General features: G+C 59.2%; 1 protein-coding gene and 1 long non-coding RNA gene across 8 annotated transcripts; one reads left to right on the top strand and one right to left on the bottom strand.

The window, feature by feature from the left end:
- Positions 1-436: 436 nt before the first annotated feature.
- Positions 437-4929, bottom strand: LOC107323850. 5 transcript variants are annotated; one of them, XR_004309545.1, is made up of 4 exons: positions 4850-4929; positions 3971-4752; positions 3232-3354; positions 437-525 (listed from the first exon to the last, which is right to left on the bottom strand). It is a non-coding gene; the product is annotated as an uncharacterized LOC107323850 (long non-coding RNA). The 5 variants fall into 5 exon arrangements; XR_004309544.1 differs by having other exon boundaries at positions 3971-4269; positions 4303-4927; XR_001559353.2 differs by having other exon boundaries at positions 3971-4144; positions 4364-4927.
- Positions 525-12541, top strand: RIMS3 (regulating synaptic membrane exocytosis 3). 3 transcript variants are annotated; one of them, XM_015883268.2, is made up of 7 exons: positions 525-1991; positions 7643-7888; positions 8232-8373; positions 8454-8566; positions 8765-8866; positions 8952-9091; positions 9190-12541. In XM_015883268.2, the coding sequence occupies exons 2-7, from the start codon at positions 7669-7671 to the stop codon at positions 9400-9402; spliced, it is 930 nt and encodes a 309-aa protein (XP_015738754.1). In that variant the 5' UTR covers positions 525-1991; positions 7643-7668; the 3' UTR covers positions 9403-12541. The 3 variants fall into 3 exon arrangements, with proteins under 3 accessions (XP_015738754.1, XP_015738755.1, XP_032304925.1); XM_015883269.2 differs by lacking the exon at positions 525-1991 and adding an exon at positions 2714-2808; XM_032449034.1 differs by lacking the exon at positions 525-1991 and adding an exon at positions 5454-6806.
- The last annotated feature ends 143 nt before the right edge of the window (positions 12542-12684 follow it).

Genomic DNA, 12684 nt, shown 5'->3' with positions numbered 1-12684 from the left:
GGAGCTTGTTGTGTGCCCTGCGTGGGACGAGGGAGACCGCAGCCGTGTCTGTATGAAACAGGATGGATCTCAATCCGTTGTGCTTTCAGAGCCCTTAAGGCTGTGTGCTGGTGGCACCAAAATGCAGCAAACTCACCCCGTTTTATTGCAAATCATGGAGGTTTGGGGACATTGATAATGCACAGCAGCCAAGAGGAGCAAGAGATGAGCCACAGCGCTTAGTAACAACTGCTTTCCCCCTCCTGATTCCCACTATAAGCCGGTCTCCTTTTGCTGCACCGTCAGGGAGCCGTGATGTGCACAGCAGCCCCTTGCTGCAATGACTCATTTATAAATCAATTAGCCACAACTGCTGCTGACTGCTGCTGCTCCCAGCTGCACAACAGCCAGCTGTCTCCGTGCTGAAGGAGGGCATTGAGTGCAGCACCCACCCCTCCTCCTGCTGGATCCCTTTGCGTTGCCCTGTGCCCGCGATGCTCCATTTCCTTCCCACCTGCTCTTGGTTTCCCCAAGGATCTCAGCCATCTGCAGACACAGAGATGTCCATGTCAGCCTGCTTGAAACAGAGGAGCCAAGAAAAACCCCCACCAACCAACCAACCAACCAAGCAACCAACTAAACCCCACAGCAGCTTTTTTTCCACTTGCTGGTTCCTGTGTGATTCCTTGTGGTGCTTTGTTGATTTCACACTTGCTGACATCTGCTACCTGCTCAACCGGGGCCTCCTGTGCCAGCAATGAGACCCAGGGGGGCTGTTCTGCACACAGACTGCAGCCTCCAGCCGGCTTCTATAGGGCTGGGTTTGTTTGGCACTTAAGGAAATGGGTTGCTACAGCAGAGGTTGCACTCCTGGCCTTCCTCCCATCAGTCAGCCCTCTCCCATCCCACCTGGCTCCCATTACAGCATCCCTCTGCACTGATCCCAAACCAGCAGTTGCTTTGGGACGAGCATCCCCAAGCAAAGAAATGAGTAAAGAAGAAAAAATCTGGATGTAAATAATGGATTGAGATCCACCTGAACACAGAGACGTTGCCTTGTAGAGCTGGGAGAATAAAAAGAAGCCGTTTGGGGTCAGATGTGGGGGCTCTGTGGTCCAGCAGGGCACCTCCTTTGGGTGCTGAGAGCCCCTGAGCCTGCTGCCCACAGCCCCTGCAACACCATAAAGCTCAGCCCCACTAATCTTCTTAAGCCTCCCTTATGAGAGTAATCACATTAAACAACTCCTTCCTCCGACACGGCACCAAAACGCAAAGGAGAAGGTGGTGGGAAGCCGACAAAGCTGAGCTGCTCGGTGAGTTAAGGAGCAGCTTTCCACCATCAAAGCGTTGTGTTTCCAGCACCTCTTCCCCATAAACAACATGCGACCAGATCTGCGCCATCCCCACAAAGCTGCAGACCCGCTTTGATGCGATTCCCTTTCCCAAAGAGATATTTCCAGCCAGTTTTTTTCTAAATATTACTCATAAAGGCCCCCTCCAGACAACCTCTCTCCCTCCCCGACTTTGTTTATATGCTTTGAATTCTGTTAGGAAACCGGCTCCCTACTTCAGCTCTGTTTTATCCAAGTTTCCATATTTAGTTCTTTCAGCTATTCCTGCTCCTTCCCCAGCCTTCCCGTGCCCGGCGCTGGGACCTGCCGTATCCCAGCCGTGTCCCCACTGCCCCCTTCTTTTGCAGCACCCCGAGGGTATTTTCACCCCATTGCTCTCTGCTCCCCATTGCTACCTGCAAACCCCACATCGCACCCTGGACACCAATAGGGTTTTGCCCACCAGCGCCGGGACCCCCACGCACTGCAGTGGGGAGCGGAGGACAACCTGAGCCTGCTGTTACTGGAGGGAGAGACAGAGTTAAAGCAGCTGAAGGAGGGTTTCCTCGTGGCACGTGGCTGCCATGTCAAAGGGTGCGCAGGGAACGCAGGAGGAATTCACCATGAGTGAAAAGAGAAGCTGCTCCGGGGGACGTTAGTGTTTGCCTTTGGGGAGCCAAGGTGAGTCCAAGGGCAGCGCGGGACCATCTCATCCCCCCTGCTCCAACTGCCTCCCTCCTTCAGGAGGAATTGGGGCACAAAATGCACCCTGAGCCCTGGGGGGGGCTGTGCTCAGGCACCAGGCAAAGCCCCCAAATGGTCCCTGTGCATGGGATGGTGGCTGATGATTTGGGGACACCATATCCACAGGGGGTTTATCCTCCACAGCCACCCATGGGCTGACAGCTGCAGGCATGGCCGGAGGCTCTGGGGGTGCTTGGTGGGTGTGGGGCCCACTGGGGGGCTCTGGGTGATGGGGAACGAGGTGCAGCTGGGGGCTCTGGGTGCTGGTTCTGGATGGCGGAATGGTCAGCTGGACAGCTTGGGGGTCCGACCAACGGGCACAGGGTCTTCTGGCATCTCTTGGGGTCTGTTTGCCACGTACATCATCCTGCTGGCACCTCTTGGGGACACCAGTTGTTGGGTGTGGGGTCCGGCTGGTGGTTTTGGGGCGCAGGTGACACATGACGAGGCTCATATGGGAGCTGCTGAGGTCCGGATGGTGGGTCATGGTGGCATCTCAGGGGTCTGAGCGGTGGGCACACGATCCGATCCGATGACCGACGAGCCCCCCCGGCCGCTGGTGGCACCCAGCAGCGGGCACAGCGCGCTGCCCCGGCCGCCCTCGGGCTGCCCCCAGCGGCCCCGCTCCCCTCGGTTCCTCCAGCTCCTCTCGCCGCCGCCCGCTCCGTCGGGGCTCCCCCGCCCGCCGCTCCCAGCACCCGCCGGGGCCGAGGGGAGGAGCGGGCACGGGCGGCGGCGGCGGCGGCAGCGGTGGGTGAGTGAGTGCCCGGGGGGTGCGGGGCTCCGGGACCCGGCGGGACCGCACCTGATCCGAGCGTCGCGGGCGGCAGCGGGGCCGGGGGGGCGGAATGGGGGCGGCGCGATTGGGGGATGCTCGGGGAAGGGAGGGACCCCCGAAACGCGAGGGCTGCTCAGATTGGGGGCTGCTGGAATCGAGCACCGGAGCTCGGAACCGGCGGGGGCAGCGCTTCCCAGCGGGCTCGGGACCGCTGTCCCTGTGCCATCCATCATCCCCGCTGAAAGCCCGTTGACGTCAACCCCGTCCCGTGCCAGCCTGGCCCCGCCGCTGGGGGACACGGGGACAGCGACCGGCCGAGGTGGGGGGTGAGGGGGGGGGTCCTGCCTGGAGAGGGGGGCTCACATCGCAACCCCCAACCTGCAGAGTGCTGGCACTCACCTCACCTCGCACTGCTGCTCTGTCCATCGGTCCTGCTGTGCCACGTCCATTGGTCACACTGTGCCGTGTCTGTTGGTCCCGCTGTGCCCTCTGTGCACACACGACCTGGTGCTGTGGGTGATTCTGAAGGGAAACCCCTTACAGGTTTGCTAAGGAGGGCTGAGATGGTGCTGCAGGGCAGGCAGGGCCCCTCTGGACCCCAGGACCTGGCGCTATGGGGTGGGCCAACATCCATCCCCACGGTGCTGCGGCACACGGGGTTTGGTGAGTGCTGCGAGGAAGCACAGATTGCAAGCAGAGCCCTCAGCCCCAAGCCAAAGGGCACGGCAGCCCTTGGGCTGTGCTGGGTGTTTCCTTCCTTCATGGTGACCGTGGGGTCCTGCAGCTCCCCACATGCTGAGGACATGGCTGGGGTTTGGAGCCTCAGGCCGGGCTGCCACCCCAAGCTTCTGCCTTCCATCCCCAGCACTGTGCCCATTTACCCCTGCACCAACACCTCTCCCAAACCAGCCCTTCTGCTGCACCCACACTCTGTGCCCTCTCCGCCATCCATTTGCTGCTCCATCTCACACCCTGACTCACAGCTCTCACTCCGGCCCCATTTCAGGCCCATCCCTGAAGCTCTGCCTGCATTATGTGGGTAGGGGTGAGACTGCAGAGCCTCCATCCTTCCTCACGTGTCCCAAATCAGGGACAACCCCCCCACACTCCATCCCCGTGCTGTCACTTCTGATCTCACCTGAGCTGAGCTCACTCCTGCTGTGCCACAGCCGTGTGGGAGCATCACAGTGATGCACAATGCAATTCCAGGTTATGAAAACACCAAATCCTGCTTGTTAGAGCCGAGCAGCACGGCACCATCTCCTCACATCCATTTCATCGTGCTCCAAGATGTTGTTGTGTCACAGCATCTCTAATAGCAGGAAAACAGGCTCACGTTGTCACCATCGTAGTGATTTAGTGCAGGATCAACAGCGTGGCTGCATGGCTGCCTTCCCCATCTGGGGGTCCCACCCTGCTGTGTCATGGGGGTCCCACCTGCATTGGGTTGCTGTGCCATGGGGGTCCCACCTGCATCGGGTTGCTGTGCCATGGGGATATATGGGACTGGGGGTGTCCTAGAGCCCCTCACCTTTTGCAAGGGGACCCTTGGAGCTGGGGGTGCCGCTTGCTGTTTGCACACATTGGCTGCAGAGTGATGGAGCAAGGAGGGGACACTGTCCCCCAATGGAGCTCTCATGTTGGGTGGGTGCTGGGTGCTGCTGTGGGCAGCTCTTTGCTCCCGCGCTCTGCTGGCATCGCTCCGGCTCGCACAAGTCTTCCCAAAGCAAGCAAGTTTTCTGCTGATCCGTCCAGAAGTGGGGCTGGAATTGTGCAGCCTTCAGCATTTCAAAATCAAACACAACTTTTCTGCAGACGCTGCACCTGACCCGCTGGGCTGTGGGCAGTGCGGGTGCAGCCAGGAGGGACCCCATGCTGCCATATGGGGCCGTCCTCACCGCTCTGCTGCTGCATAGGGAGCTGGAGGGAGGGGAAGGGGTCCAAGAGCCCATCCTGGAGCTGCCCCCATGACCCCAACTCATTGCACTTGAGCATCCCAGGGTGCTTTGATTCTCACCTGAGGGGTCTTCGCAGCCCACAAAGGGTGCAGCCCCGGTGGCTCATTTGGCAAAGGAATAGGGAAGGGGGGGGGTCTGGTGGGGGCTGGCTGCCAGGGGAAGGAAATGGGATGTTCTCCGTGAGCTCAGGAGCGGAGCAGGCGCAGCCCTTCCCCTGGAGGAAGCAGCTCCATGAAATATTGATGGGATTCGCGCAGCTCTCAGCGCTGTGAGCTGCATTGCAGAGCTCCGGGCCGTGCGGTACCAAGGCAGAAACTGCTGGGGATGGGAAACGCCGTCAGCAAACGGCCCTTCTGTGCCCATCAGTGCCCGCCCCACTGCGGACCCCATGGGGGCAGCTCTGTAAGATGGGCAGCCCCATAAGCAGCGGCTCTATGGGGAGCGCGGCCCCACGAGGGGTTTGGGGCTGGGGGCTGAGCAGTGGGGCTGCCCGATGTGGTCCGTAGAGCATCAGTGCCCCCCACCGCAGCCCCACCGGGCGGCTTTGGGTCCTGTGATTCCTCCACGTTGCCGTGGAAACGATGGGATTCAGCGCAGATCTGATTTAACCGCGTGGCAGACGTCACACAGGGACACGGGGAGAGGGACGGTGTCTGGGGGGGAGCCCCCCCCCCCCACTGACAGGCCGGCTGTGGGGAGGTGCTGTGCCCCCAGCTCCCCATCCCTGTACTGCTGTGAGCCCCTATGGGAGCACCGTGGTACCAGGGGGCTGTGGGTGAGCTGTGCGTTAGGGCTGGGGGAGAAAACCCCACAGCCAAAGTGTGATGTGTGCACAATAGGACCGAGGAACACACCAGCTCCCATATGGGACCATCACCTCCTGCTCCCTGCTGTCCTTACCTGGGCTGCATTGCGCTGGTTTCCAGCTCAGGTGCTCTGAATGATACCCCTTGCTGAGCAGTTAATCTGCGCTGAGCAACCACCTATAAACCTGAAGCATTTCATTAGAATTAAGTACTTTTAGGGGAAATTGAGCCCTGCTTTCTCCCCAATGCAAAGAGGAGTGTGTGCTGCTGAGCCATGCAGTGCCCTCATAGCAGCACCCTACCAGGTGGGCTTTCCCCTAAAAGCATGAGCTGAGTGCCCCCACCTGCTGCTGGAGCTCCTCCCGCACAGCCCCAGAGCATGGGGAGCCCCTCTGCATGGGAACAACCAGCCCAGGCCACCCCCAGCCCCCTCTGTGCCCTCCCTACAGGGGAAGGGCTGCTATGGGGCACATTTATCCCCTCCTCTTCCCCCTCCTTGCTCTCCCCGCCCTCTATCAGGGGCTGCTCCCCACCTGTGTAGGGCACCACTCAGCTCAGCCCTCCCTGGAGCCCTTGGCAAAGCATCATCCCATTTTCCTGTTGTTGCTGTAATTATTGCTGTCGTTGTGGTGGGATGTTTGGGGCAGGGCTCTCCCTCAGCCCTGGGTTAGCACTGGGCTCAGTGGGACGAGCTGTGGCTCTGTTGTTACCCTGGGGTCCTTCAAATGCCTGTGACCCCCATAGATTCCTCATTCCCCCTTTTCCCGGTGTCCCCAGCAGCTCTGTGGTGCCCACTGTATTCCATGGCATCCCACCCCACCCCATCCATTACACATCCCATCGCATCTCCCTGCATATCCCACCACATATCCCCCCTCATCCCATCACAACCTATTGCATCCCACCATATCCCATCTCATCTCATTGCACCCCATTGAATCCCACCTCACCCCACATCTCCCCCTGCCCCTCTCCATGGCACCGCCCCTCTCCCCCCCCCTCTGGACCACCGCCGCGTGCCCCCGCTCGCTCAGGGCTGGGAGGAGAACTGGGTCAGCCATGTCACCATGGAGATGCTGAAGCAGCGCCGGCACATCCCTGCTATCCACAAACCCGAGCATCGTGCCCAGGCTGCCACCCTCCTCCTCCCATAGCGGGGCTGGGGGCTGCGTGCCGGGCTGGGGGGGCCGGGGGGCGCTGCCTGGTGCAGGTAAGGGACCTCTTCCTATTTGGGGTGTGTGTGTAGGGTGGGCACAGAACGCGGCACGGGAGCTCATGTCGGAGCCATCGCGCATCAGTGCAGGGATGCCACAGCCATGGCATCACTACGGGCCCATCAGGGATGTGGGGCTGTGGGTCGGGGCTGTGGGGCATGGGGTGGAGGGGCTGCAACTGTCGGAATAGCAGCGCAGAGATGAGATACAGGGGGTGGGTAAAGGGGTGCAGTGTTCGGGCCAGGCTATGGGAGCTCTGAGGGGGAGCCGGGAGGGGGGCAGCAAATCCCTCCTCCCCCCGGGTGGGTTCGTTTGCATCTTGCAGTGAAACGATCCTATAGCCACAGTGGCTGGAGGCTGCCGTGCCCCAAAGCTCTGCCTAAACCCAGTGCTGTGCCGGGGTGCTGCTGCGTGATGTTGGTTCTGTGGGTTCCGTGTCCCTTCTGTGCCGTCTCCTTCGTGCTCCTCCATCCCCTGTGATGCCCCGCTGCCAGCTGCCATTCCTGCTCTGTGTTTGTGGCTGCGTCTCTTGAAAGAGAAATATTTTTCCGGGCGCTGCCTTCATCCATTATCCTAAAGTGGCTTCACTTGGCCCGCAGTTCATCATTCACCTCTGCCTGGAAGATGGATGCTCCCATCCCGCCGCGCTTTAAATATTCATGGGGAAGGGAAGCAGTGAGGGCTGGGAACCAGAGCGGTGCTGGGTGTGGGGCATGGGGTGGGGATGGGGTGGGTACAGCCACACTGCGCCCCATTGCCCTGAGCATCCTGCCCAGCTTAGCACCCTGATGGTAGCATGGTGCCCCCCTGACCCACCCTGCTGTCCCCACAGCTGATCCCACCCCGCAGCACCCCACCATGTTCAACGGGGACGCCGGCCCGTCGGCGGGCAGGAATGTGGTGCGCAGCTCCAGCATCAGCGGGGAGATGTACAGCGTGGAGAAGAGCGTGCGGGGCAGCGCCGACTCCGTCAGCATCATGGCCAGCAAGAAGCGGCGCTCCAGCCTGGGAGCCAAGATGGTGGCCATCGTGGGGCTGTCCCAGTGGAGCAGGAGCACGCTGCAGCTCAACCAGAGCGGTGAGCACGGCACCGGCCCATCCCTGATCCTCTGTGGCTGCACTGGAGCAATGCATGGCTCCCTCTCAGGGCTCCTGCAGCTCTGCCACGGCCTTCCCTGCTCACCTTAAGAGATCCCGATGAGCTGGTGGGTTTCTACAATGACAGCGGTGATGGCAGCATCCTGCCACCAGGGACTGGCCTGATGGGCAGCAGTGAGGGTTGGGGGTGGCAATGGGGACAGTTTGACCATAGACAGGATGGGGTCGGCACCTGTCAGTGGGACATGGAGCTGTTGATGTGGGGCTGGGATGGTGCCGATGCCCCGCAGTTCCATGACCTCACCCCACACCTCGAATTCCAGAGGGCGGCCCCAAAAAGCTGCGCAGCAACATCCGCCGCAGCACCGAGACCGGCATCGCGGTGGAGCTGAGGACCAGGGTGACCCGGCAGGGCAGCCGCGAGTCCACTGATGGCAGCACCAACAGCAACAGCTCCGACGGCACGTAAGGACCACCGGCACACACACCATAGTGGCTGGGGGCACCCGGGGCCCTGTTGGCATCTTTTGCTCCATCCCACGCAGGTTCATCTTCCCCACCGCACGGCTGGGAGCTGAGAGTCAGTTCAGTGACTTCCTGGACGGGCTGGGCCCGGGGCAGCTGGTGGGACGGCAGACGTTGGCCACCCCCCCAATGGGTGAGTGCTGGGGGTCCAGGAGCTGAAGCTGTGCATGGCTCCAATGAGTCTTTTCCAATCTTAATGTCTCTTTGACTGGGGCTGCCAACTTGGAGGTGGCTTCTCCCAGTGGCTGGGGACCAACTGACCTGGCTCACCTGCAGTGGGAGGTGGGTGCTGTGAGGATGCTGAGTGCAGTGCGTCCCTTCCCCTGCACAGGTGATGTCCACGTGGGCATGACAGACCGCAGTGGGCAGCTGGAGGTGGAGGTGATCCAGGCACGGGGCCTCATCCCGAAGATGGGCTCCAAATGCATCCCCGGTAGGTGACCATGGGGGGATGGGGATGGCTCTGTGCCGGGACACCCCCAGGAGCTGCTCTGAGTCAGTGCTTCTCTCCACTGCAGCCACCTACGTGAAGGTTTACCTGCTGGAGAACGGCGTCTGCCTGGCCAAGAAGAAGACCAAAGCTGTGAAGAAGAGCTGCGACCCCTCCTACCAGCAGGCACTGCTCTTCGAGGAGAGCCCCCAAGGCAAAGTCCTGCAGGTGACCCCCTGGCAGTCCCTGGGGTTGGGATGGAACAGGGGGCGGCCACCCGTTGTCCCCCTGAGGGCATCCCTGCTGATGCCACCTCTGCCCCACAGGTGATCGTGTGGGGCGACTACGGGCGCATGGACAGCAAGTGCTTCATGGGCATGGCGCAGATCGTCCTGGAGGAGCTCGACCTCTCCAGCACCGTGGCGGGCTGGTACAAACTCTTCCCCACCTCCTCGCTGGCCGACTCCAGCATCGGGCCGCTGGCACGTCGCCTCTCCCAGTCCTCGCTGGAGAGCTCCACCAGCCCCTCGTGCCCATAGCCGGGCAGGGAGAGTCATCCCGACCCCCAGGACTGTGCGTGGATGGCTGTAAATAACCCATCCTTCTTTTTTTTTGTCCCCCAATTTCTTTTTAATTTTAAAGATCTCCCTCCCAACACGCCCTGCTCCCGGCGCGCTCCCTCCCGGGCTGAGAGCACGGAGATGCCGTCCCCTTCCCTTCCTTCCATCTCGCTCCTTGCCCTGAGAGGAACAGGGAGCAAAAAAGAGACTCAGCAGAAGAAATCCAACTCAGCACTATTTTTCGTTCCAAGGAATGTAGCATCTTCTCTTATGTAGCTTTGCCACGTGCTAACGACACTCACTGCAATACCCGACAGGCTCCGGGACGGGGCGGGCTCAACCCGTTGGTTTCCCATCACCGACCCAGCAGCACCGGTGCCCGTTTTCCTTCCTTTCGGTAACGTTTCACCTGTGACATTGCCAAAGCGACAGCAGCGCACCACGGTGCCCCCAGCTCCCCTCCATCTGGATGGGGAACATCTCAACAGCGGCTCCTGGATGCGGAGTGATGGAGAGGCGCCGAGCAGAGGAGCAGCACTCGGTGGCGCCGATGGGCGTTTGGGTGTTTGTTTGTTGTCTGTCCCTTGTGTTCCAGTTCTTTGTTTTACAAGCAGCATTCCGGTGCCCCCCTCCCTTAAATCCCCTCCCCTTTGGGGATCAGTTCTTGTAGCAACACCGAGAATGGCGGAAGCTTTCTTCTTCTTTTTTTTTTTTTTTTGTTCTGTTTTCTGTTTTGTTTCGTTTTGTTTTTGAAGGTGCCTAAATGAAATTTGCTGACAATACTCAGGGGAGACACCACTAAGAACAGCTCTGCTTCCTTCGTGGAATACACAGAACATGAGGACTGTCCCGAAGGATCAGAGTCCGACAGAGAGGAGAAAAACAAAAGGGAAAAAGAAGATAAAAAGAGAAAAAACCCAACCATGACACCAAGAGAGGAGGAACGGAGGATCCCCAGCGCCCCGCGGCTCTGCCTTCCAGCTCCTGGCACACAGCAGGAGGAGCGGAGGGCACAGAATAGACCCTCGGTTTAATGTGATTTGCTTTGGCTCATTGCAAAGGGCATTCCTTGCATGCTGCGAGGAGCAGAGGGTGGCTGGTTGGACCCAGCATTACACGTGAGGTCACTGCACCTTCCCTCCCCCGGGAAAGCAGATCCAGGCCCTTCTCCTTCCCAGATATTTTCCTCTAGAGAAGAAATGAGCATCAAACAGAAGGGGCTCAGTGCTCTGCTCCCTGCCTGGCTCCCACAGCACCCACCTGGGATACAGAGGATCTCACTGCAGCCCAGCAAACAGTGGGGACAGGAGCCAGAGTCCCTCATGAAGCAATGAGGATGGATGTTACCAAACCAGCCTTGGAGTCCTGGTTCACATCCCAACGATGGCACAGCTGTTTCAATGTGAAGTCCTCCTCCTCCTCCTCCACCACGTTGATGACACAGGGGGTGCCTGGGTTGTGAAGGGGCACCGGTTACAGTCTGGATCTGGAAGGAAGGTTGGAATCCCACAGAAAAAGTCCAGCAAAGGGCACGGGGTTGTCCTGCTGTCCAAGGAACCGCCGCACTGTTACAGCCAACCCTGAGCCAGGACTGAGCACAGCAGCAGCCGGAGCCACCCAGGGCAGCAGATGCCCAGGATGGGGGTCAGGATGCAGCTCTGGTGATTGGAATACCTCATTCTTCCCACCCCTTTCCTCCCATTCCTATTTTCCCCTCTTTTAATACCCAGACCTTCATGCACTCTGCCACATTCAGGTTATTTTTTTTGTTGTAATTGTGCAATGAAGAGCAATTCCTGGTGAATGCATGTGTGTGTGTGTATGTATGTGTGTATGTGTGTGTGTGTGTGTGCTTCCCTGCTCTGTGCCACCCAGACAGCCAAGGAGCAAAGTGAAGGGTTGGCACATGGGGCAGCAGCGCCTGCTCTGCTCCCGCACCCCACTGCTGCCCCATAACCCAACGTGGGGGTGATGCAGCCCTCAAAGGAGCAGCTGTAGGGAGCTGAGGACGCTCACACTGCGCTGCCTCACTTGCTGAGGCTTCATGCACTGCACAGGGATGGCTGCGGAGCTGCAGGAGCTGCCCGGGGTTGGGGGGTGAACCCCACATTCCCCTCGTGCAATCCGGGCCCCGTGAATGTTTGTTCGCACTTTGAAGTTGGTGGCCTTGTTTTCTGCAAAGGGCTCGATCTTAACGTGCAGTTAAATCTAATTCACCTTCCCATCGCACCGTCCTTCTGCCCACCTCCAAACCCAACCCTTGAGCAGCTCGGCCGGACAAAGCAGCGCCAGGGCTGCAGGATCTGTCATTAATCTCAGCAGTTTATACCCTTGGTACGACACCAGACCCGACTGGCTGAGGAACAGCCATAAAGGGAGCAGCGGCTCATGGCCAAAATGAAGTTTATCCTCAAATACAAGAGAACAGCAGCACTTGGAGCGCAGAGGAAGCAGCGCCTGAGGAGCTCGTGTGTCAAACAAGCTCTGAATTCAGACTCCCAAACTTCAAGATGTGAAGGGTTTTACCTTGGGCTCTATACACACAGCCAATGCCTTTGGAACTTCATTATCCCCCCCACCCCCCGGAGGAGCTTTGCTTTCCATCCCTGCACTACACACATCTCCTGTGTGCATCCCACACCTGATGGGGCTCCTATGGAGCAGCCCCGCCTGCCTTCACCCCAATGACAGATCCCTAAGTTCAACATCACCACCTTCAAACAACGGCACAGAAGGAGGGGGGGAGGCTGGGGGCTGCACCCTGGCTCCGTATTCAAGACAAAGGGAGGATGGGCTTCGATGGGTCCTAGAAGAGGGTGATAGGATTTAAAAGAGAAACAAAAAAAAAACACAGAAAAAAAAAAAAAGGCGATTTTTTTACTTGTGTTCCGTAGCGTTTTCTATGTGCGTGGTCTTTCTTAATGTCAAACTCCTGTATTTTTGTGGTTTATATGCAGCAGGACTGAGGGCTGTGAGGGCGCACGCTATTTTGTAAGATACCCCGATGCCAGTTTTCCCCAGGAGGAACAAACTGACACACTCACATTTCCATTGCCTTGTAGCTGCATGTACGGTATGGGGCAGCAAGTGACGATGATTAAAGCCAGCTTGAAAACCCCTCTGTGCTTGAGTCGAGCGTCACAAAGCGCCCAGCCACCAAACAGGGGCGCAGCTTAACAGCAACCCCCATAGAACAGAGGCAGGGGGAGGAGGAAGAAATGCATTCCCACAGCAGGAATGGAGCATCGCAGCCCACGGCTG

Source organism: Coturnix japonica, chromosome 23 (assembly GCF_001577835.2).
Source record: "Coturnix japonica isolate 7356 chromosome 23, Coturnix japonica 2.1, whole genome shotgun sequence".
NCBI classification, from domain to species: Eukaryota; Metazoa; Chordata; class Aves; order Galliformes; family Phasianidae; genus Coturnix; species Coturnix japonica.
The sequence above is the reverse complement of the archived record's forward strand: the minus strand, read 5'-3'. Positions and strand labels throughout refer to the sequence as shown.

Excerpts from the sequence above, each read along its gene's own strand:
- RIMS3 (XM_015883268.2), top strand. The coding sequence starts at position 7,669 with ATGTTCAACGGGGACGCCGGCCCGTCGGCGGGCAGGAATGTGGTGCGC. Across the intron at positions 7,889-8,231 it reads GCTGCAGCTCAACCAGAGCG|AGGGCGGCCCCAAAAAGCTG; the intron begins GTGAGCACGGCA and ends CTCGAATTCCAG. Across the intron at positions 8,567-8,764 it reads GTTGGCCACCCCCCCAATGG|GTGATGTCCACGTGGGCATG; the intron begins GTGAGTGCTGGG and ends TCCCCTGCACAG.